We start from the raw sequence: 23,766 nt of genomic DNA on the forward strand, positions 1-23,766 counted from the left end.
GATTAATTAATATTTTATTTATTGACCCCATACGCGCCTGGTCCCTTGCGCTTGTTCAAGACTTTATAGGCAAATGCTATTCTCGATATACTTAAGGCTACTTTTCCTAAGAAGCTGCTAAAAAATTGTCTCGTGTATTTGTCATGTTACATGGAATACGAAAAGTTAACTTACCACAGTCCACTTTTTCAATAATTGAAAATGGTCTAGTTCTTAGAATTTAGAAAAAGATAAAAGTAAGTGCAGTTAAAAAATAAGTTTGACAGTTAATTTTAATTAATCATTTATTTTTACATTACGTAGTTAACCGACATAAATAAATTGGATGAAGTTTTCGTGCGAAGTCTCGTTTGTATTTTGCATGAATTAATTATCATAGGATAATCTAAATATTTTTTTAAACTGATATCTCGGCTAACTTCATTCGAATGTATCTTGGGTCTGTTCGCGTTGCTTGCACTTTTCGCACTCAGCATCTTCGCTTTCTCTCTCTCCAACGGCTAATATATATTTATCTCATTTTAAGTGCAAAAATGTGGGGATTTCAAGCAACGCGAACAAGCCTCTTCTTCCAATCGCAAGTCGCATTCAACGCGGATGTCGCGGACGGCCACCGTTGACAGCACTGTCGCGAGAGTGATCAGTCGACACTGGGCGCGTTTAGCAGACCAAGCTTCTGAGTAGCAGTCGAACGTGATTGGCTCTTACGTTTAGAACCAACCAATCAACGCAGAGTGTTGATAAGACGAACTCAACAGTTGTGTCTGCTAAACGCGGCCACAGTGTCGACTCGTGTCGACTGACTACAGTAAATACAGTTGACTACAACCAATTACAACTTCAGACCGGTGCGCGGTGATCCTGTCGAGCCGTCGTCGAGTCGATCCCGATCAGTCGATGCAATATGCGACGCGGTACGTTTGCGACGTTCGTCGCGCGAGTTTGAGCCGCACGAGCACGGTGTACGCGTGCATGGTGGCCGCGTTCCTTAACGAGGACCTGTTTGGGATTCGCATTAGTTGTGTGAGTAAACGCGATACATTTTTATTCTCTCGCGCGATGCGAACGCGAACGCGCGACCGTACGCGGAGCGTCCATGGCGGCGGCGGCGGCGGGCGCGACGTCTCGCGCCGTTTGCACACGGCATGTTTCCGAAATCGCTCCGATAATCTCTTCCCACAGCCCTGGGAATCGAAACCAGTGTATGATCGGTATGATTTTGGACGAGGGCTCGTAGCGAATTTCGCTCGTCACTCGCGCTACTCCGCGCTCTGATGCGTCCTGATGTCCCGAAGACATATTTTATACACACGAAGTCGCTCAATGAGAGAAACGTGAGCATCTTTGACCGATGAGATACCCCGCGTCGATGTTATCGTATTTTTTCTTTCTTAATGGAACGTATGTACGTACGTTGGATACTTTATTGATCAAGATGCTTGTTACGCTTTTCCATTTAGGGAGGTTTCGACCAAATCACGATTAACTTGCCGATCAATTTAGGAATGAGTGGATTACGATCTGATTGTTCGGTTTCAAAACATTATAATTTTGTGACAAAATTGGGAGTGATTAAGGTAGCGCGGACCTTTTTTTCCCAAAGCATAATTAAAATTCAGAAAGATTGTGTTTAGAGAAAAGCATTGATTGAGATAAGAGAAAGTCAATTATATAACTAGGAGGATATAGAAAAGACGATTCAAATACATATGTTGGCTCTGCGATGAGAAAAAAAGAAACAGAGATAAATTTTGTTCTATGATTTTGTAGTTTTACCTTCCTCCTTAAGTTAATCCAGAATTTTGTCAAAGTTACTCTTAAGATGACTTTGATTAACTTAATTGACAATTGCCTCATCAATTTGTATAATTTTGTTAACGCGGATAGAACAATTAATTTTGTTGTTTAGCATATGGAAAAGGAGATTAGATTGGAGTCATTGAGTCATGCAGAATTAATCTCTGATTAAGTTAATCGGAGCTTAGTCGAAGTCATCCTTAGATACCTTCGTGTATAACAATCTTTGTAGCAGTGCTATTATAGCAGTAAAACAGTCATGTCCGCCAAATTCGCTATCAGTCTTCGACGTTGCGTGATATATGAGGAAAAAAAAATACCGATAATCGCAATTAAACAATTATCTGTACGTTCACTATACACGTACGTTATCTGTACACATCCAAATCTGAATTTAATGATATATACTGGTTTCATAGGTTTCGTTGTTTATAGCCCGATCCTCATATTCAGGATCATCTTAAGTACGATCGCTAGATGCTGCGTGGTCATTTCATTGGTTGGATGGAGTCTTAAAACTGCTTACGACCAGACTTCAGACGATCTTGAACGTAAGGACTATAGAGAACTTGGACTCCACCGCTCTAGGAGTCTAATCTTATATTGGATGCTTTCCATTTAGGCTGTGTGGTCCGCTTGACGCTACAAATGCTTCCAAGCATTCCTCTTCTCCTTTCTTTCAATGAAGTGAGAAGGAGAAGAAGAACGCTTCGAGGCATTTGTAGCGTCAAGTGGACCGCAGCTTTAGTGAGACAAGTCGACACAAACGTCGTTTTATCTTTTTTGGCAATCAATGGGTAACAAAGAGAAAAATGACACTTGCGTCGATTTGTGTCACTAAATGGCAAACACCCATTCAAGATGATCTTGAGTCTGGCCAGGCTCGGTTTACAATAGATATAATAAGCCTTTAGCCTTTTGCTCTAAATTGTAATGATTTTTTTTAAGCAAAAAGCGTTTCTGGTGCTGTCTTAAACCACAATCTCTAAGCTTCAAGCGAGTTGGCTAGGTTGCAGCTGTAAATTTTAGAACAAATTAATGTCACAGCTCAGAGCTTAGAATAAAAGGCCAAAGGCTTATTATTGTACAGAGTAGACCAATGGGCCTATTCTGTAACTGTTAACGACAGTTTCGTTATCGTTATATTTGCATTTCGCATATATTATATATGGTAAAAAAGCTGCGCAGCAATATAACGATGGCTCGATGACGAAACCGTCATTAAGAGTTAGAATAGGCTCGCTGGTCTCATGAGCGTCTTAATATTCTATTTGGCTAATAAAATGGTTATACAACGTCTTGAAATGGTACTTAAGATAGTCTTGAATACAAGATCTGATTTTGAATACTGAGCATAATCTCTGCTATGTACACGCACAGCTTCTCTTTTTTTCGATATTTCTCTAACAAAAATGTGGAGGCATATAATTAATTGTTGCAAGATAATATCATCTGATTTTTGATATTATATTTCTGCAGATGTAAAGCTTCAGATTAAAACTCTGTTGCCTCATTGAAAGTCTTAACATACAACATAACATAACATAATATAAAACATTTAAGTTAAATCACAATCTAAAAAAAATAATTATGCAAGTTAATTATGCAAGTAATTAAGAAGGTATTAACTGACTGCTATTCTTAATTAGTTATTATTTACTATTATTATTGAAAGATTTCAAGCTTTAAATCGAATTTTAATTCGGAGTTTGATTGTACAGAAGTACAATATTAAAAATTCAATACAATATAAAAAAGGTGTACGTTAAGTCGTTAAGTAATAAGTACTCCTCGACATTTTCGTAAAGGGAAAATCCGTTGTGGAATCCACGTGATCTCGCTTAGAAGTAGAAACGAATAGTAGCGAATAAGTTATTCAGTAGCTTCGTGACACCTCGTAATCATCCTATCCATAGGAGTTAATGCGCCACAGAAAATCAATAAGCACACCTTTGTACTTTCACATAATCAACCCTTGATCTAACCTTCCCTGAATTGCGACTTAAGCACCTGTCTTGTACTAACCCAATCCCTAACCGTTTTTCGATACGTAGTTGTAAGTATTATTCTACTTAAATGAGCGCTGAACACTCGTTTTTTTAAAAGAAAGATAACCAAAGAAAGAAGTCGTTTAAATTACAATTGTTTCATCTTCGATCAGCCTTGATCGATACAATTAGATGCCGAAGAGAGATTTTTGCTCAAAAACCTGATTGATGAATTCTCCCATCTGCAGGGCGTTCAGCGGATCGTGTTATAATTAGCGAGGAAAGCGATTTGCCATGAGAAAAGAAGTGTGGAGTAAAGGTTTCCCTTTTTCAATTGATCGTACAGTTTTCGAGAGAAATTTGTAACATCGCAAGATATATAGCATCTTCATCTTTGATTCTGGATTGACATACACATATACGAATACACATACAGACTTTTCGTAAGTATAAAAATAGGCGGTTCACTTATTTCAATCATTTTGTCTACACGTGTATTTTAATTGAACAGTTGATGGGTCTGTTTTTTATTGCTGAACTGGCTGCACTAGTTCAACAATAGAAAACAGACCCACACATTGAAGCCTGAGAAACGTATATATGCGAGACTTTCACGTTTTAAAAGTATACGTACAGTTCTTGAACTAGTGCAGTCAATGCAGTAATAAAAAAAAGACCCAATGATGAATGAATATAAAGTCGATATAATGATGAAAATTAAATGAAATGAGGAATATATTTAAACGTTATTTGAAAAAAATTATTCAAAATTATTGCTTTTAAGAAGCTACGCAATTGAAAAATTTTATCTTACTTACTCTCTACATTTTTAACAGTCTTTTCCACGAGGAATTGCTTCCTTATATCGCGATTTATATCCGATTGCTTGTATCTTTCATCCCAAATCTTCCTTTAATTTTTACATATACATATGTGATATCTCGCATTTTTTTATCCTGTCGCGCCGTGCAAAAGCATTTATATTTTTGTGTGTCGAATTTGCCACACAGTGACGAGTCAAATATCTTGAATCGAAGTGACTTTATAAATATACATGTATGTAATCTGAATTACATGATTTTTTGTCGTTGCGATATTCTGAAGTCTAATTTTTATTTTATTTTAATTTCTTGCATTGATATATGCTACGTATGTATCTAAGGCATAATCATATGATTTTATTATGAAGGTACAATACTTTAGGGAGAATCTGCTCTTTATATTACATTGATATATACTCGGCGATAGAATGGACGAGATACTTCTTTTTTATTAGTGACTTTTCCATGTATCTGATATCTTTTCTTAACAGGGAGAATCTATTTTGGTACAAAGCTGTCACACTAGCTGTTACGCGGAGTACGTGACAGATTTCTATACAAACCGCTAGTGTATTCCACTAACTATGCTAATGAAAAAAAAAATGTTTTTTAAACATGAGCCTGCAAATGCATTTTTTCTAGTTTTACTATCAAAAGTTTAGCCATTAGCAGAAACATTACAATACCCAAATGAATTGTCAAACACGCAAGTATTGTTCGACTACTATAGTAAAGTATAAATAATTGGATATGAAACAATTTTAATGTATCAAATAACACTCTCGATATTAAGAGCGCATTAAACTGCTATTATTATTGTTATTTGATATCTATCTTTATATTTTACTATGGTTTATCAGGGTGTTGTAGGTTTTTTGTTAATATCTGCGACTCTTAAAAAGAACGCAATTGTAAAACTGTGTTTATATAACATTTTTTATCATTACAATAAATAGGATACATTTCTAAGATTTGTTGAGACACTTTGCGTGTTTGATCCCTGAAATAAATCGATTATGGTATAATAACGATACGAAACTTTCTCTTGCTTCTTGAAGCTGTCATTAATATGCATGAAAAATTAGCAAATGCGTTACTGCAAAAAATTGTGTTAACATATGATGTTTGTTGATTTGCTGCATCAGTCGTTCCAGATGCAAATTGCACATTTTCAGACTTCCTCGTACAGAAGTCTAATGGCATTTTCACTCTGCGCTACTTTATCGCATGATTTTGTTGATACATTGAACGTATTACATGATAATTTCTTATCATGACAGATCTTGCTTCTTAGATTACACTTCTGACATGTGAACAATAAAAAAGAATATTCTTCGAGAATACATTTTGCATTGATAATGTAATAATTATAGGTCGTAATAATACATCACATTTGAATAAATAATATGTGGAAGTATATAGGCTCTCCCGCTTACATACTTTCACACATTATTTATTTTAAATGTGATATTATTATGAGATGTGCAAAAATTTCATTATTATTTTGACAATTTTTCAAACTGCATCAGCTACGATGCAACTGCATATCTCATGCATTATATGTAACATATATACGTACATATATGTTCTATACTGAATTTTAAGCAGCGTTACGAAATAATTTATATATACATTTTACTTTTAGGAAAGTACATTTATATTAATCTATAAGTTAGAAAACACGTTTATACGCTGCAAAATTGATCAGCGATGGTACACAATCATATTTTTTGACGTTATAATCGATGAATTACATACGTTTGAGTTTAAACAGTTTGTTTTTGTTAGATTTGTTTACCATCTTTATACAATTGTATAAAGGATTGGAATAATTGAAATGTATTGAAATAAGTTAAACAAAAATCATGAAATGTGTGCTTGTAACTACGATGAATAAAGTATATAAATTTTTTTTAAATACAAGTATTACCTAGAACGGAGTACGGCCTTTAAAGTGGACTAGCAACTGCTTGCTAGTCTGATAGAAGATTTGCAAAATGCAAAATTGGAACCAATGGCAGTTGTCAGCTGGTGTCACTACCCCAGTGCCGCAACCACCAATTGGCTATGCTGCACCAGGCGCAGATCCCATGACCCTGATGCAAAGTCATATGCAGTATTATAATCAACCAGTAAGTATGATTTTAAATGAGGATATTACATTCTCTTTATATAAAATTGCACAACAGCCTTTTGATCAAGTTATTGATAAACTGCATATAAATATTATGTATAATACATATATAGTGTGTAAATATATATATATATATATATATATATACAATATATAATATTTATATTGGGATAACAAATGGGCTATGAAAATACAACAATGTTGGTGCCTGTAATAGTAATTTATTTAAAATTAACAGTGAATAGTAATCCGGATGTTTCGGCTTCACTTTGAGCCATCTTTAGTGATATAAAAAGTTAATACAAACTTATGATTAAGTCTCTTTTGGGATTTCGTCGCGGTCAAATTAGATCGTGACGTCAGAGGCGAAAAATGACGCGCTAAGAATTTTTACGTGCCATTTTAAAATAAAAAAAGTTGGATGAAAAAAAAACACTGCTTTAACATACTTATAAAATATTTTGAAAACTATCCTTTTCCCTTGACAGTCGTAATAAACAGTCGTAAAAAAATGTAATACGAAGCCTAGTTACCTATAGACTTATGCGATATCTCTAATATTCCTTTATCCTTTATTGAAAGAAGGAGGAAAGGAGAAAGGATGGACGGAGAAAGAAGTGTGGCTAATAAAAGCAGAACACGTATTATGGAACAGATGGAACTTTTCGGAATGGATTCCGATCGGAATTGTTTAGTTATTTTCTAGATTTCTATTGTTTTCTATAGGTAAAACAGAATAGTTCCGATCGGAATCCATTCCGAAAAGTACCATAATACGTAACCTGGGGACCTATTATGGACTTGTTTGGAATGGATTCCGATCGGAATTGTTCAGTTATTTCCTAGATTTCTATTGTCTTTTCTAGGGAAAACGGAATAATTCCGATCGGAATCCATTCCGAACAAGTCCATAATAGGTCCCCTGGGCACGTATTATGAAACTTTTCGGAATGGATTCCGATCGGAATTGTTCAGTTATTTTTTAGATTTCTATTGTCTTTTCTAGGGAAAACGGAATAATTCCGATCGGAATCCATTCCGAAAAGTTCCATAATACGTGCCCTGGGGACCTATTATGGACTTGTTCGGAATGGATTCCGATCGGAATTGTTCAGTTATTTCCTAGATTTCTATTGTCTTTTCTAGGGAAAACGGAATAATTCCGATCGAAATCCATTCCGAACAAGTCCATAATAGATCCCCTGATCTTTTAACTTGAGGAGAGTGAGGCAGCAGTCGGCTAGAAGCCACTCAATTTGACTAAATGACTAACTTCGTCTCCTTTCTTCTTCAACTTTGTAATTGCGAGAGCGTAGTGGAAGTTAATATGTTACATATATATATATTTTTATTAGGCGCCTAGCGGATATACACCAGAGCAATGGGCAGCTGCACAACAGCAAGGTTGGGCTCAATGGCAACAATGGCAACAACAATATCAACAATGGCAGGCACAATATGGTGACAAGGTATAATATAAAAATATATTGATGTAACTTACTCTTTTAAACATATAAATATAGAATGTATAAAAATAACTATATATAACGATAAATAAGCATAAGTAACATGACATAACATAATGAAATTAATCAAATTTTTGAGAGAAATTGGTATCAATAATTTTTTTTTATCATTGAAGCACTAGCATTAGACCTATCATTTTATTTTGTAAAATAATTATATTATTATATTATCGCAGGAATGTATGTATACATAATGGATAAAAAATATCTTTAAGATATATAGCTTTTTAAAGCTTTTTTGGATTCTTATTATTGAGTAGTATAATGAGATTTTAATCAAAGACATTAATTTATATTTACAAAAAACTTCATACTTTTATATATAAATAATTTTAAATTTTAAATATTAAATTATTTTAGTCAGTATATAATATAATTGTAGTACAAATAAAAGCAATATGTTTGTGATTATTATTAGAAATCTCTTGTAATAGTTTTCTCTATTTTGGTGCAAAATTATATGAAACAAAGAGAAATATATAAATATATCTTTAATCATCTTTTATCTATTTTTTTTTTAAATAATGTTATGTAATGTTGTAAAAGTAAAAATTATATGTATATATCTTAAAAATTGATGTATTCAGAAAATGTTTAATATCTATAGAAACATTAATAGTTTCAATTTATGAATTTCCATTAATAGGAAATTCTTTTCAGTATCAGGAGATGAAGCATTTGTCAGCGCAGGATATGAACTTGACGAGTCAAATGCAAGTGTCATCAAATGTGCAACCACCGCCTCTTCCCAAGGAGGAAACGCGACCTCCTTTGCCCCCCGCTACCACAAATACATATCAATTTACAAACCTGCCACCCCCGCACCAAAACAATCTTCCATTATTCCCCTCGAAAGAATCTGCCAATAAGACGATGTCGCAAGCAAATGTAACAAATTATCCTCCGAATCCACCATTACCTACCACGAGCCAACCACCTTTACCACCTGAAATCGCTGAGAATAGGGAGAATGTCACAGCTGAAAAATCCAATAGTAATGTAATTAGTGAATCCAATAGTGGTAAAAAATTGAACTTAGAAGATGACGAATTGACCGAAACTGAGAAAACATTTGACGCACAGTTCAAACAGTGGGAAGAACAGTTTAATGGCTGGAAGCAGCAAAACGCTAATCATCCAGACAAGGTAAGTACTATTTTCAATATACATAGTTTATTACGAAATATTAAATAAATGTATAATTGAAGAGAGTAATTATTCACATTAGGAGACACATTTTCGATGAGGTTGATTTTGGTGTTTGTTGAAAAAGTAAAGATACCGAATGACTTTTATCTTATTTCGACGATTGTCGACGATGAATAATTTTGCAAATAATTTTGATATATAATTATATTGAAAATCTAATATTTACATTACTATGCTTTTTAATATTTTGAAAAAAATGCATTTTGAAATTTAATTATTAGTCGAAGTAAAATTAATTCTTATTTTTAATATAATATACATCAAGATCAACGTTAAAATAATCGAAAGCATGTATGACTTGACGTCACAAATAATTGAAATTGCACTTTTTATAGAGATTACATCGATATTTCCGTATTTCAGGCCCAGTATAAACATTACGAAGCAAAATGGACATCATGGCGTGAGAAACTTCTCGAACGGCGTGAGCAGATGCGCAAGAAACGCGAGCAACAGAAACAGGCTGCCGCGAAAGCAGAAGCTGAAAAGAACAAGAGCATACCTGGCGATGATAAAATACTAAACATCTTATCTAACACCGACAATCAGCGATTGATCAACAATCTATTGGGTATTGGGAAAACTTTGGGTCTTACAGGGAAGCAAAATATTCCCGCATCTTTATTGCCCCCGCCACCGCCTCCACCGGTGCCGGAAACCACGAATTCTAATAATCAACCTGCCACACAAGGGATGCAGCAAACTCCGTCGCAAGTGAACATGATTAGACCCGCAGCACCAAATTGGTCGAATCAACAACAATGGGGAAATCAACAATATAATCCCAGAATGGAAGCGCCGGGGTACGGTCCAGGAATGTCGACAATGCCTCCGACAATGCTCTCAACACCGGATGTTGGGCCACCTCAAATGGCCTCGTCAAATTTTGCACAACCACAGTTGAATCTGCCAAGTAACATCACACCAAACTTTTCACAACCTCCGCCAAATTTTTCTGGTAATAATCGAATGCAATTGCAAAATGTGAAAGCGCCGGGTCCAGCAAACATGAAAGATTGTCCTCCGTTTGGTTCGGCTAATTCTTCAAGTACGAATGTGCCTTTTATGCATCCAAACGATCGACCACCTCACAATTTTGACGGACAGCCTAACTTTAGAAGAGGCGATCAGGAACGTTTCGGACGAGATAATACTAATCCAAATTTGCACGAACAAGATCAGTTTAGACCTTCTACTGATACTTTTGACAAAGTCGACGCACAACGTTTCAGAAGAGACGATAGAAATTTCAGTGATTTTGGGAATAATCAATTAAATTCGCAGAATAATTTTAATCCAGATAATGATCGATTTGGACCAGCAAATGACCGTTTTGGACCAGGGAATGATCGTTTCAATAGGGAGACCAATCGGTTTGGACCGATGGGAAGTGATAGGTTTGCATCGGGAGGTGATCGATTCGGATCAAACAACGATCGTCCAGGATCTGATCAATTTAACAATGAATGGTTTGGACAGGAGGGTGATCGATTTAAACCTGGAAATGATCGACTCGAGATGGACAAGGATCGCCGTGGACCTGGAAACGATCGATTTCCAGATAATGAGCGACTTGGGTCGGATCGGTTTGTACCAGGTGGACAATTTGTTTCTGGAACTGATCGTTTTGACTCTAAAGATCGTTTCTTCTCTGGTAATGATCGATTTGGTTCTAATAGCGAACATTTTCGTCCGAACGATCGATTTGGTAGAGATAACGCAGATTATTTCGATCCAAAAGATACAACTGATCACAGACGAGACAGTTTCGGTACTAATACTCGAAGTTTCAATAGAAATCCATCATTTAGTCCGCCGAACGAGCTACCGCCAGAACTAAGGAAACTCATGGAAAAGCGAAAAGCAGCAGGGGATGTATTCAGGCCAAGCTTTATTGATTCCGATAAAACCACCAGTGTTGGTTCTCTTAGCGAGAGCTTCAAAAAGATTACCGGTGACTCACCCTTTAGAAGCTCCTTCGATTTTCAAAAGACTCCACCAAATCGTAGTGGATTAATAAGTAGTGGACCATCAAGTTTTCAATCACATCCTTCCGACTTGGGACAAATTTCCACCTCGTCGTATGGACCACGTCGTATGGATCACCTTTTCAACCGCGATAACGAACCTCCTTTCAGAGGACATCCAGACAACTTTGCTAAACACAATCCCATAGATCATAATGAACAAATAGGGAAGAATATGGAAACCAGACCGCATCCCAATCAGTCTCAGCCAACAAATATTCAGTCTCTAGATGCAGTTAAACAATCTGAAAAGATTGAAACTGCTGAGTCCGATTCTTCGCTGCAAACTGGTAATATTGCAGATGCAAAAGATACAGAAGCGATGCAAACGAATGAGGCTAATGATTCTACTAAGCAAAACGACACCGTTACTTTGGATGGCTCGAAGAATAATAATGGGGCAATAGAGGTTATAGTTATTAACGATGATAATCCTTTGAAACAGGATGACAAGCAATCTGATAATCAAATAAAAAACAACACCGAAAAAGTAAATGAATCTAATAACGATAGCATTATTAAACAGCCTGAAAGCTTGCCCTTCATGGGTGAAAATGATTCACGGCCAGTGGATTTGAACATGGAACCACCACCGGAGCTGCCCAATTTGTGTCCTGTTTCTACGGACTCCAGTCAAAATGTGCCGTTGAATCCGAACAAAGATTTTGATAGAAAGGGACCAGCCGATAATCAGTTTGATATGCGTTTTAATAATTTTGGCCCCAAGGGGATGGAATTTAAATCTGGTGTGCCATTTGGACCTCGGGGACCGTCAATGTTTGGCCCTAGAGGTCCTCGCGCGTTTCCAACTGGTCCTCCGTCAGGTCCTCCTTCACTTTTATCGCAAAGTTCTATGGATATACAATTGGGCCCACGAGGTCCCAAAGATGGTCAACTTGGACTTAATGTACCTACTGAAAGTCGATTTAGCCCTAGAAGATTCATTGAAGAGCAATATGGTGATCGAGATCGCAATAATGAGTTATCTGAACCTCCAAATAATGAGAAATTTGATTCACGTGGTCCGATAGACAAGTCAATTGGTCAGTTTGAACCTCGAGCGCCGGTAAATGCAAAGTTCGGCCTGAGAGGACCCATTGATCGACAGATTGGACCAAGGGGACCAATTGATTTACCATTTTTACCGCGAAATCCTGGTCCATTTGGACCCAGAGGCAACAATTTGCAATTTGGCTCTAGAGGAATTAATGATCGTTTGGATTCCCGAATACTTTCCGAAAGACCATTTGGTCCGCGAGGGCCTAATGAAGGATCATATGGTTTTAAAAGTTTTAGTGATGCACTTTTCGGTAAACGTCTTTCAGACTCGCAGTTCGGCGCTATGAAATCTAATAAGTTTGATAAAACGAATGAGGTACCGTTTGATAAGAGACCTCCTTTCGATGACAGTGGATCTTTTGGTTTTTCTGACGAAAGAACTCTTGGTTCTCAAAGATCTAATGAAGGTATGACTGGTCCCCGTGGTTCTAATGAACTTATTTCTCTTAGTTCAAATGATGCTCTGCTTCCACCTAACTCGAAGAATTTCAATGTGAACCGATTTGAATCCCGAGATTCTAACAGTGGACCTTTCGGATCGTCGGACTTCAAAGCGAAAGGTCCGATGACTGATTCAACTAATGTGAATTTTCCACCTCCAAGCGATTCTTTGCTCAATCGCAGCGATTACATACGTAGAAACCCCTGTATCAGAAAAGAACAGTTTGAAGATAATATTTTTGCTAAGAGGGCCAGATATGAAAACCCAAAACCGGGTGAAGAATTCAATAGAAGTTGTCTGGACAAAAATCTCGACATAGAAATGCGGAAAGGTAACACCAGTGAGTATGTTAGACGTATACCTGATCCTAATAAAAAAGAATTAGATACTGCACCTCGTCCGGGATACGGACCGAACGACACTTGGAAGGATAAGTTCGGCAACATTCAGAAGTCCGATGCAGAGCAACACAATATAATCGACAGAAACGTTCCAAATAAGTTCGACGAGAGATCGAGGATCGAACCAAAGGTGAGTGATTACAAGTCGCGATATGGTGAATCCCCGACTGGACCCGATTTTCAATCGAAGCATGCCTCTAATTTATTCATGAAACGATCTCCATTAAAGGGTGGTCAAGAATTTTGCGTACAGAGGCAATTTAATTATAATCACGGCGAAGGTGATAAGAAATTCGTTGAATCGCTTCTCTTCACTCCGACGAAGGTGATTGATTACGGGCACGTATCTCGTCCTTTGACTATGGATCAGCATCTGTCATCGGCCCAGTCCTTTGATTACGGTCATGGGAATTTAAAACCAGCAGTTAATCGCGAACAGCAACAGCAGCATTATCCGAAGAGAGATTTTAGAAACTGGGTGGAGAATGAGCAGAATCTGAGGGAATATACTGAAAAGATGAGCAACTATGAAAATACCAAAGGACATAAACCGAGGAATTACGCGATGAATTACGAGATGCGCAAATCTGTGGATTATAATAAACGAAAGGAACATGATTGGCAATCGAATAAGAAAACCGACGAGGAGAAGAACGGTGATCGTAAAGAGAGAGGATATAATCCTGAATCAGAATCTCGAATTTTTGAACGAAATGATAATGATCAGAGCGACCGATATCAAAATGATAGAAATATTCACAAAGGTAATTTTAAAATAAATATTTATTTCAGGAATATATATATATAATACATTTTGTTTCAAGTAACAATAGAATCTTAGATAATCAGAATTTTTAAATAAATTGTAAAAAATTTTTACTCTAAATCTGAATCAGTAAATAGTCACTGATTCACTGATTTAGATTTAGAGAGATACTATTTTATTAATTAGTTTATAATTAGTTATATAAATATATAAACTAATTATTTGTTAACTAATGCTAATTTTGCTATTTGGCAATACTGGAATAATTTTATTCTTAATATTGATTATATATTTACTTTAATATCACAGTCTTCATGATAAATATGTTTGCGCAGTAATATACAGTTTTACTTTCTCATTAAACACATGAAAAATAATCTAAATAGCGAATCGACAAATTACAGTCAAATATTTTCTTTGATCTGACCTCGCATCTAAAAAAAAAAAATCAACTTTCTGCTTGTTGTTTAAATATTTTTGTGCATTCTTTATTCATGAAAATGGGCCCAGAATCATCAAAGATGTTTTTAAAACGTTTGGTCGAAGTTTATTAATTTATTTTATTAATTGTAATTGATAAAAGAATGTCATTTACAACCATAAAAGTGAAGTGTAGAATACGCTTATAAAGTTTAGAGTGCTGATTTCGTTTCAACACGTACATAAATTGTACAATGTAATTGTACATTGAAACATTCAGGTGAACAGTTTATACTAAGTATTTTATTTTATCCATTATCTTTCTATATCTTTCAGATATAGAACGGATTCAAGAGACACGTGATAGTTTCCGAAGGGAAATGAATAAAGACAATGACAAAGATGATAATAGGTATTGTAGAAATATTTTATTTACCTTTTTGTAATATAAAAGTAGCTAATGATGTTATGTAAAATGAAGTTTGCGGCATATATGTGTTCTAAATGTATATGGCATTTTCTTCAGATTGAAAGGAAATGTTAACTGGCAGGAGAATTCAAACAAAAACGTCGTAGATACAAAACTACAAGAGATCAGGTATGTTACTTTTTGAGTCTGCAAAAGCTTTAATCTACATTTAATCTAATACTCTAATACGGAGAAAAAAGGGCAGTAAAGGATATTAAACAGAATTTAATTCTTAAAAATGTAATAATTTTAGTAAAAACAAAGCTTTCTCTCTATGAGGAAGCAATATAATAATTTTAGTAAATATATTTTCATAAAAGGAGATAAAGACAATGAGAGAGGGGAGGGGATACCTTCGATTAAATTTTATGTACAAAGTATTTATTAAATTATATGTCTATTGTTACGGATAAATTTAAATTACTAATCAAGAATTAATTCAGGAATAAACAGGTTTGATATCGTGCCAAATATAAAAAGAAAAAAATACAAAATTTAAAAAAATAATACTATTTTTAACGATATTTTTTAGGAAATAATTTTTTTTACATATTTTTTGCTGGGGTAACTTTACTGATATTATTGGTAAATGGTCACCAATCATTTTATTAATAATATTGATAAATTATTAATATTATTGGTAAAATAATTGGTAAAAAAATCATACACCAATTGGTATTATAATCATTGATAACTAATTGATTACCAATGATTGATAAAATAATCATTTTGACTTTAAGTTAATGTCCTAGTTTGGCTATGGTTATCTTTAGATAATCATGACAACTGCGTCTGACAGTTTAATATCTACATGTAAAAAAGATAAAATTAAAAACTAAATACAACGGATTGTAAAATAAAACATTAATTAGTAAAATTATAGTTTGGGCTTTTGTAATTAATGTGTTAGTGCACGTTTTTAGAGCACAATACATAAATATATTTAGTTAGGATATATTTAGATTGTGACCTGAATCCCAGCAAAAAAATATGTCCAGAAACGTGCCTTATGGAAATATAGGTATTAAGGCATTTACGCCTTTTCTTAGAGGAAACGACAAAGGGAATAATAATGCAAAATAATGCAATATATTAAAAAAGAGTATTCAAACGTCACAAGAAAAGTTGATGAATGTTATATTGAAAATTAATAAATTTTATATAGGACAAATATGTATTTGTTACACATTATCTGTTATTATACAACATAACAGAGAAATTAGTCCTAACGTGAAGTTTTATTCTATACTACTATGGAAATTATTCCCATAGAACAAAAATTTTTCTCCATAAATCCCAAATTCCAATTTTTTACATGGCACCTTGAACTGTCTCCACTTGTTAGTGGTATTTTTATTTGTTACATTTACAATAGGATTACTGAAAGTAACACAAAAATTTATGAAGATGTGTTATGATCATTTTTAGTAGATCTTTTCTTTCAATTATACTTCGATAATGTTGGCGAAATTTGATGGTTTTATTAATTATATTTTATCATGTAAATATTGCGCATATGCAGTTGTGCATTTGCTGCAACATGATTTATGCTATATTTGTCGAAGTTTGAAAAAGAGATTTATAGAATTTTTAAGATGCCATGAGATTTATGAGCTATTTTATGTTCTATGATGTTTTTACAATTTTTTGAGACAGATATCTACATATCTGGGCTTGAGTAACCAAATAATAATTATTTCATGTAATTTTTCGGATATCCGAATGTCAATAAAATACTGACATAGCAGATATATCAAATTTAATATATCTGTGTTACAGTGAGTCTGTTTAATATATTAATTACGCATAGGTATCAAATACTATGCATATACTCAACAAAATTTACCATATAAGTCTATCGGTTATTTTTCATAATTTTTAGTATACGCCCTTTAATTAAATACTATATATAAAATATAGTTTGATGAATGCTGTTCTGCATGTGTAAAAGTCTTCTCCGTTTGGCGGAGCTATAAGAAACGCTTCTGTAAAAATGAATTTACTTTAAACAAATATTTGTGCCAAATTTTTATTAATGCTCTTAACAAAATACATGCAATATGTATTTATACATATTATTACACACATTTTATTCTCTACGATTTTACTGCAAGATGGTTATAATTCTACGTCTATAACTCTAATATTGATCACAATAAATTTTTCTATTTTTATCTCTAATAAATAGAATTTCTTACGGTATAGCACTGATCTGTTAAAAATGTATTTGAAAATGTATTACTCTCTAGACATAAAGAGAGGATACGCATGTTGTTTTACTACTTATAATGGATACTACTTATAATGGATATCTTATATCCGACGCACAGAGTTTTTTTATAATATATAAATGATATTTATAACAAGTTTTTATCGTTGCTCTCATTAAAATGTTCATAATATGTCATTTCATTGTACCTGACAAATATCTCTCATTTTATTTATTTACTGTAAGATATTTGTTATTTTACTTACAGTATATCGAGAGATCTGTTCACAATAAGGTTCTCACATTTTATGTCTGACAAATCGAATTTTTTTCGATAAATGATATTTGTACTGAATTTTTATTACTGTTCATATATGATATGATATACAGTAGACATTTTACATATGGTATCGATATGTTTATATGGAATAATTTTCTTTTAAAATGTTCGATACACTCGTGGATACACACTTTTTAAAGCTAATAGTACAATTACATATGAATATTTAACGAAGGATGCGCTTGTTGCGAAATACTTTTTTCAAGTTGTCATTTACATGCATATGCAACTGCATAATTACTAAGAAGAATTTCTACAATACATGTATATTTATTTGCATTTACTTGTGCTGCGCTTGTTATCACAAATATTACTATACTTTTATTATAAGATTATTTATAAGATTGATTAGAGAATCCATTCGTTTTGTTTATTAGCACAGAAACAAAAAACGAGTGATTTTTTTCGATCAATCGGTAATGTAATTATTTATAAGTGTACGGTAACGTTTTTCTTATTTTATTAAGAGACAAATGTATGTTACAGCCTTTCCCTAGACACAAAGAAAAATGTTGCGGAATCAACTACGACAACCTTGGAATTGGCAAAAATGCCAAATTACACCATGGTCGATGACCTATTGTGCCCACCGGGTCGCCAGAACAGACCACCAAAAATAGCTATCATCCTCAGAGGACCACCGGGCAGCGGCAAGTCTTTTGTGGCTAAACTTATTAAGGTACGTTATACTAAAGGCTTAAATATATTATTACGTGTATTAACAAACATTAGTAAATTATTATGTGTGAAATATAAATATTAATTAATATATTACGAAAAAGACTCTATTTTTATATTCGACAACGTTTGGCTAATATCGTGACAATTCGACCATTTGGTTTTGGTCAGATTAATCGTCAAGACTTTTTTGACCATGGATTTTGGTCGTTTCTAAATGAGATGCTTATATGTAAGTATCAAAGATTAAATCAATTTAGAAACGACCAAAACCCATGGTCGAAAATAAAAATAGAGTCTTTCTCGTTTATTAATTATTGGCGAAACAAATACATATACTTTTCTGTTATTAATATATTACTTTGAATGATACATATTATATACTTTGAATAATTAGTTCAATTGCATCATGTACATTCTACAAATGTATGAAGATTCATCTCGTTTATTATACTATTTTCTTTATTTTCTTGCTGTGCAGGATAAAGAGGTCGAGCAAGGTGGCTCTCCGCCAAGAATACTGAGTTTAGATGATTACTTCCTCGTAGAAAAGGAAATAGAGACTAAGGATGATAATGGAAAGAAAGTCACAGTTAAGGTATAATACTCATGTTCCTGATATAAAACAAGCTTTAATTGACCGTTACTTTTATTTAGAAATAACATGATAGCAATTTGGTTATGTCAAATTTGTAATGATAATAACATTCAATATCTAAGCGAACTTTTATTATTAAGAAGTAACAATTTGTCTTTATAATTTATGTGAAAATTAAAATTTATTCATGTAAAATATTTTACAATTTTATAGATTCAAAGCAATTGTGAATGCTTTCCTTTATTTTAGTTCTGATTTATAGTTTTGTTGGAATCAATATTATTATACAGATTCTACTAAATTATTATTTAAATATTAGATTTGATGTCTTTCTGGCTTTTTTGTTTCAAATAAAATTAATGATTTGCGTTTTTTCAAAAAAAATTTAGAATTCTTTGTAGATGAAAAATGTGTAGTTATTTAATATATCTAATTGTTATTTCTGATTAATAAAAGTTTGAAGTGTAATTTTTCTGTTTTATCCGAATAAAATATTCTTTTGGATATTTTTATATATTATTTAAATACATTCTTACGAATTTTTGTAATAGGAAATGGTATACGAATACGAAGAGGCTGTGGAGCAGAGTTACATAACATCTCTCGTTAAAGCTTTCAAGAAAAATATAACCGATGGATTCTTTAATTTTATCATATTGGACTGCATTAACGAGAAGATTTCGGATTATGAAGAGATGTGGAGTTTCGCAAAAACAAAAGGTTTTAAAGTAAGTTATTGATTCATTTTATATATTTAATTTAATAATAATTAATTTAATTATACATAGTTTTCTAAGATTATTATTGTGGATATCTTTCTTGTTGTAGTTTTTTTTATTTTGAATAAATCATTTCACAATAAATATTTAAAAAATTGCCTGTATCAATAAAAATCTCAAATCTCCACGAGCATATAATATTTTAAGAAGAATTAATATACAAAAAATTTTTTAAACACATTGATATACTGATTTTAATCTTATCACTACTTGCGATATATATTACAAGTATGGTACTAATAGTTTTTGCTAACAACATATGGTATTATTAAAGGTATACATATGCGAGATGGAGATGGATCTGCAGATATGCTTGAAGAGAAATATTCACAACCGTACTGAGGAAGAAATTAATCGGATTATAGATTACTTTGAACCAACGCCCAGCTATCATCAGAAGCTAGATGTAAACTCAGTGCTGCAAGATCAGGCAATAGAAGAGGTAATTTTATTAATTTTTCTTAAAGGAAGCGAATGTTTGTACATACTTTGTGACAAAAAGATTGGTCCGTTGTCAATGTCTAAACATTTTTCATAAGTTTGCAATTTATAATTTGAGCTTCATAATACATGAATTGATATAAATTAACGATACTGCAAGGTATGCATTCTTTCGTCATAATATATATATATATATATATATATATATATATATATATATATATATATATATATATCGTAAGATGTATTTGTAATCACAAATATCTTTATTCAAGGTGGATATGGAGGATAGTCAAGAGACGCAGGAGCAATCTACCGCACAAACTGAAGATAGTCAAGATAGCCAGGAAGATGCTCAAGATACAATTGTAATTAAATGAGCTTAAGATCTGCTTGCTTTTTTTTACATGTTATTCTGTGATTTTCCTTTATGGTTTTTTTTAAATATGTGTTCTTGTTTTTTAGGGTGTTAGTAAGTGGGAGAGAATGGAAGCTGAAGATAAACTAGGTTAATCAATTTACATTAATTTATACTGACAGATTAGTATACGTTTATATTCTACGCATATTTTCTATATTTAGCGTAAATTATCTGTAAGAATAATTATATATATATTTTTTTAACAAATCAAATCAAGGCCAATATGAGTTTGTAAGCGTAAATGTTGGTGCACAACAAAAAGTAAGCTTATGTTTGGTCATTAGACCCTTTGTTTTAGCTGAATTTTTTGCATGGTTTATCTGTTCTTTTTTTCTTTTCATATTGGAAAGAAAAGGAGAAAAGTTGAACTGTGTAAGAAGTTCAGCTAAAATGAACAGGCCTATTGACTGAAGAGTATCTGAATAGAGATGGAAATTAGTTCTAGTTGAAAAATATTAGAAATGTATAAGAAATTCAACTAGAAGGAATTAGAATATAATTATATTACCGCAGGAACATTTGTGCTTGTAAACTCATACTGACTGTTACAGTTTTCTATGACTAATTATACATTATTTATTTTATCCATTTATTTTAATTTTCTTCGTAATGTAATAATATAGATCGATTGGACGGTTTGGCAAGAAGAAAGAACGAAGCAAAACCGCAAACTATGGAAGATTTCTTACAAGTTCCTGATTACTACAATATGGAAGATACTTCTGGTAAAAAACGAGTACGTATCATACTATGTTAAGACAATGTTAAATTATAATATCTTTTGATCACAGCTTGTTTAGCTAATTTGAAGAAAATTTTATCTTGGCAAAATAGGAAAATTTATTTGTTTACTGTAGTTTTTCACAATTTTTAATATTGTATATATTCGCAACAAAGTATAAATTAAAATTTTGTTAATATCTATTTGAAACTAATTTAATTTTTTATTTTTAATGTTTATGCAAATTTTTATTTTTGATATCAGTCCAATATAACTGCAGTGAAAGCTTTAAATATAGTCTTTTGATAAATACAGGACTCAAAAAGAAGATTATTCCCTTGCTTTTTTTACAGGTACGTTGGGCCGATCTAGAAGAGCGTAAAGAGCAGGAAAAGATGCGCGCTGTCGGCTTTGTTGTTGGGCATACTAACTGGGATCGAATGATGGATCCTACGAAAGGTGGAAGCGCCTTAACACGCACAAAGTACATATGATTCAAATATACATACAAATTTACTTTTAAAACATGTAATCAACGATAAGAATAAAATTAGACATAGATTTTATTATTTGCTTTTTTTTACGAGTTCCTTTTTTAGGCTTTTATTTTCTTTTTTAAATTTAGATGTTGATATACTTATACATGTATATACGTGTATATATACATATATTAGATCAAAATCTAAATTTATATTCATGTTGCTGTACTTTGTACTATTATTATTCAAAATATTGTTGATTATATTTGTACAAAGTATAATAGGATAATTATATGCAAAGCACTATGTTCTCGTAATTATGATATTTATGTATATGTACAATACATAATGTATAAATTATAACTCTTTCATGATTTATAACATTTTTACAATATTTTATTTATATTTATTCATAATATAATACATTTAATATAATATAATATAATACACTTAACAAAAAGTAATAGAAAAGAAAATTAAACAAACCAGCTAGTTACAGTAGATTTTCCTAGTAATAAATAAAATTATATACTTTATATTGCGTTGTATTCTCATTGTACAAAATACGTAATCATTATTTACATGATAATTATTATTACAGGTTTTTTACGCTGTCATAGAAAGATTGATAGTTTAACCTGAGCATTAAAAATGAAGTGCAACATTCAACTGATTGGTACATCTTATTGTTTTATGTTTAAAGTACTACAGTATGTAAAAAAAAATAGTTTTAAATGAGTATAAATTCATAACTGTTTAGGTAGAATTTAAGATTATAGAATCGTTATACGACAGTTATAAAAATAAATAAGAAAAATAACATGATAAATTTTAGATATAAGGGTAATAAGTTTTGTATATAAAATTATGTACTTGTATCGTAAAAATAAGATTGTACATATAAGAAAAAAGTGTATGTAATAGAAAATATTTATCTGGATATATACTGGATAAATATATATATATATATATATATATATATATATATATATATACACATATATATGCTCAGATAAATACATATAATTAATATAATAAAATATACGTTCACTTTAACTATAATAACATTTTCTATTTGATTTTCTCTTTCTGATTTTCTAATATTATCGATTTCTCGTCGATTTTTAGACTGTAGTTTTGCCGACAATGTAAACAAAGGAAAGGAAATAAATTCAAAATTTATAGGACTTGGAATTTTTATTTGTACCATCTTTTTTTCGCAATCATAATCAATAGTATAATCAAAAGAGGTTGCATCAAATAAAATTTTATGAATTACTAAATATTTCAGATTTTTTTTTAATTTACACATGTAAGATAAGAATTTTTTTATTACAATTTTACAACTTGCAACTTCTACAAAATGTGTATGAAATAACTATACATATAACTTTGGAAAATTGATATCAACTAAAATACATAAGAAACTAAATCTTGTTCTTTGAGAAAGTGACGATAATTATATTTTGTTCATAAGAAAACATGCATATATTACACACACAAGATTAACATCGATTTGCACGGGATGTACTATATATACAGATATGGATAAGTTTTCTCGATTAAAATTATATTGAATACTTTATTTTACATATATTTTATGCCACATTATTTGAGCAAGGTCTTTCGATTGTGTAGAGAACTAATAAATGCAGTTTTTGAAAACGATTAATTAATTTTAACACATCTGTTATTCTATTATCTTGTAGCAATTCGTCGAAATTGTTTGGTTATTAATTTAAAAATTGTTGACTGATCAATTATGATGGAAATCTAAAAGAACTTTCAATACATGTACAATGGCTTATTTAATAAAAAAATTATTCTGCCTTCTCTATTTATGAGAAAATATACAGGAAATTCCAGTGTTTATAAATAAAATATATTAACATTCTTAATTTATCCATGATATCAATATTTAACAATGTGAAATCTGTTTTTTTGTTTTTCTATTATAATTGATCATCTTTTCTTAATATGTTCGCTACGTTTTGCTTCCAGAAAGTAAAAGAAATCATGTTGCACTTTAAATAATTCGATT

General features: G+C 32.2%; 1 protein-coding gene across 3 annotated transcripts; it reads left to right on the forward strand.

Moving 5' to 3' along the window:
- Nucleotides 1–664: 664 nt before the first annotated feature.
- On the forward strand, nt 665–23,574 carry LOC139817321 (uncharacterized). 3 transcript variants are annotated; one of them, XM_071785331.1, is made up of 18 exons: nt 665–1,023; nt 4,034–4,228; nt 6,531–6,738; nt 8,096–8,209; nt 8,927–9,412; nt 9,839–13,534; nt 13,634–14,168; nt 14,927–15,002; nt 15,117–15,188; nt 18,095–18,287; nt 18,768–18,884; nt 19,436–19,612; nt 19,938–20,105; nt 20,380–20,472; nt 20,570–20,612; nt 21,149–21,261; nt 21,600–21,730; nt 22,327–23,574. In XM_071785331.1, the coding sequence occupies exons 3-18, from the start codon at nt 6,604–6,606 to the stop codon at nt 22,343–22,345; spliced, it is 6,168 nt and encodes a 2,055-aa protein (XP_071641432.1). In that variant the 5' UTR covers nt 665–1,023; nt 4,034–4,228; nt 6,531–6,603; the 3' UTR covers nt 22,346–23,574. The 3 variants fall into 3 exon arrangements, with proteins under 3 accessions (XP_071641432.1, XP_071641414.1, XP_071641423.1); XM_071785313.1 differs by having other exon boundaries at nt 9,839–14,168; XM_071785322.1 differs by lacking the exon at nt 4,034–4,228 and having other exon boundaries at nt 9,839–14,168.
- The last annotated feature ends 192 nt before the right edge of the window (nt 23,575–23,766 follow it).

The sequence above is a fragment of the Temnothorax longispinosus genome, chromosome 1, assembly GCF_030848805.1.
Source record: "Temnothorax longispinosus isolate EJ_2023e chromosome 1, Tlon_JGU_v1, whole genome shotgun sequence".
Classification (NCBI taxonomy): Eukaryota; Metazoa; Arthropoda; class Insecta; order Hymenoptera; family Formicidae; genus Temnothorax; species Temnothorax longispinosus.

What these genes read in the sequence shown, in the direction of transcription:
- LOC139817321 (XM_071785313.1), top strand. Translation starts at nt 6,604, where the DNA reads ATGCAAAATTGGAACCAATGGCAGTTGTCAGCTGGTGTCACTACCCCA. An exon ending in ACAAAACTACAAGAGATCAG is followed by an intron (nt 15,189 to 18,094) that starts GTATGTTACTTT and finishes TGTATGTTACAG; the next exon opens with CCTTTCCCTAGACACAAAGA. An exon ending in AAGATGCTCAAGATACAATT is followed by an intron (nt 20,473 to 20,569) that starts GTAATTAAATGA and finishes CTTGTTTTTTAG; the next exon opens with GGTGTTAGTAAGTGGGAGAG.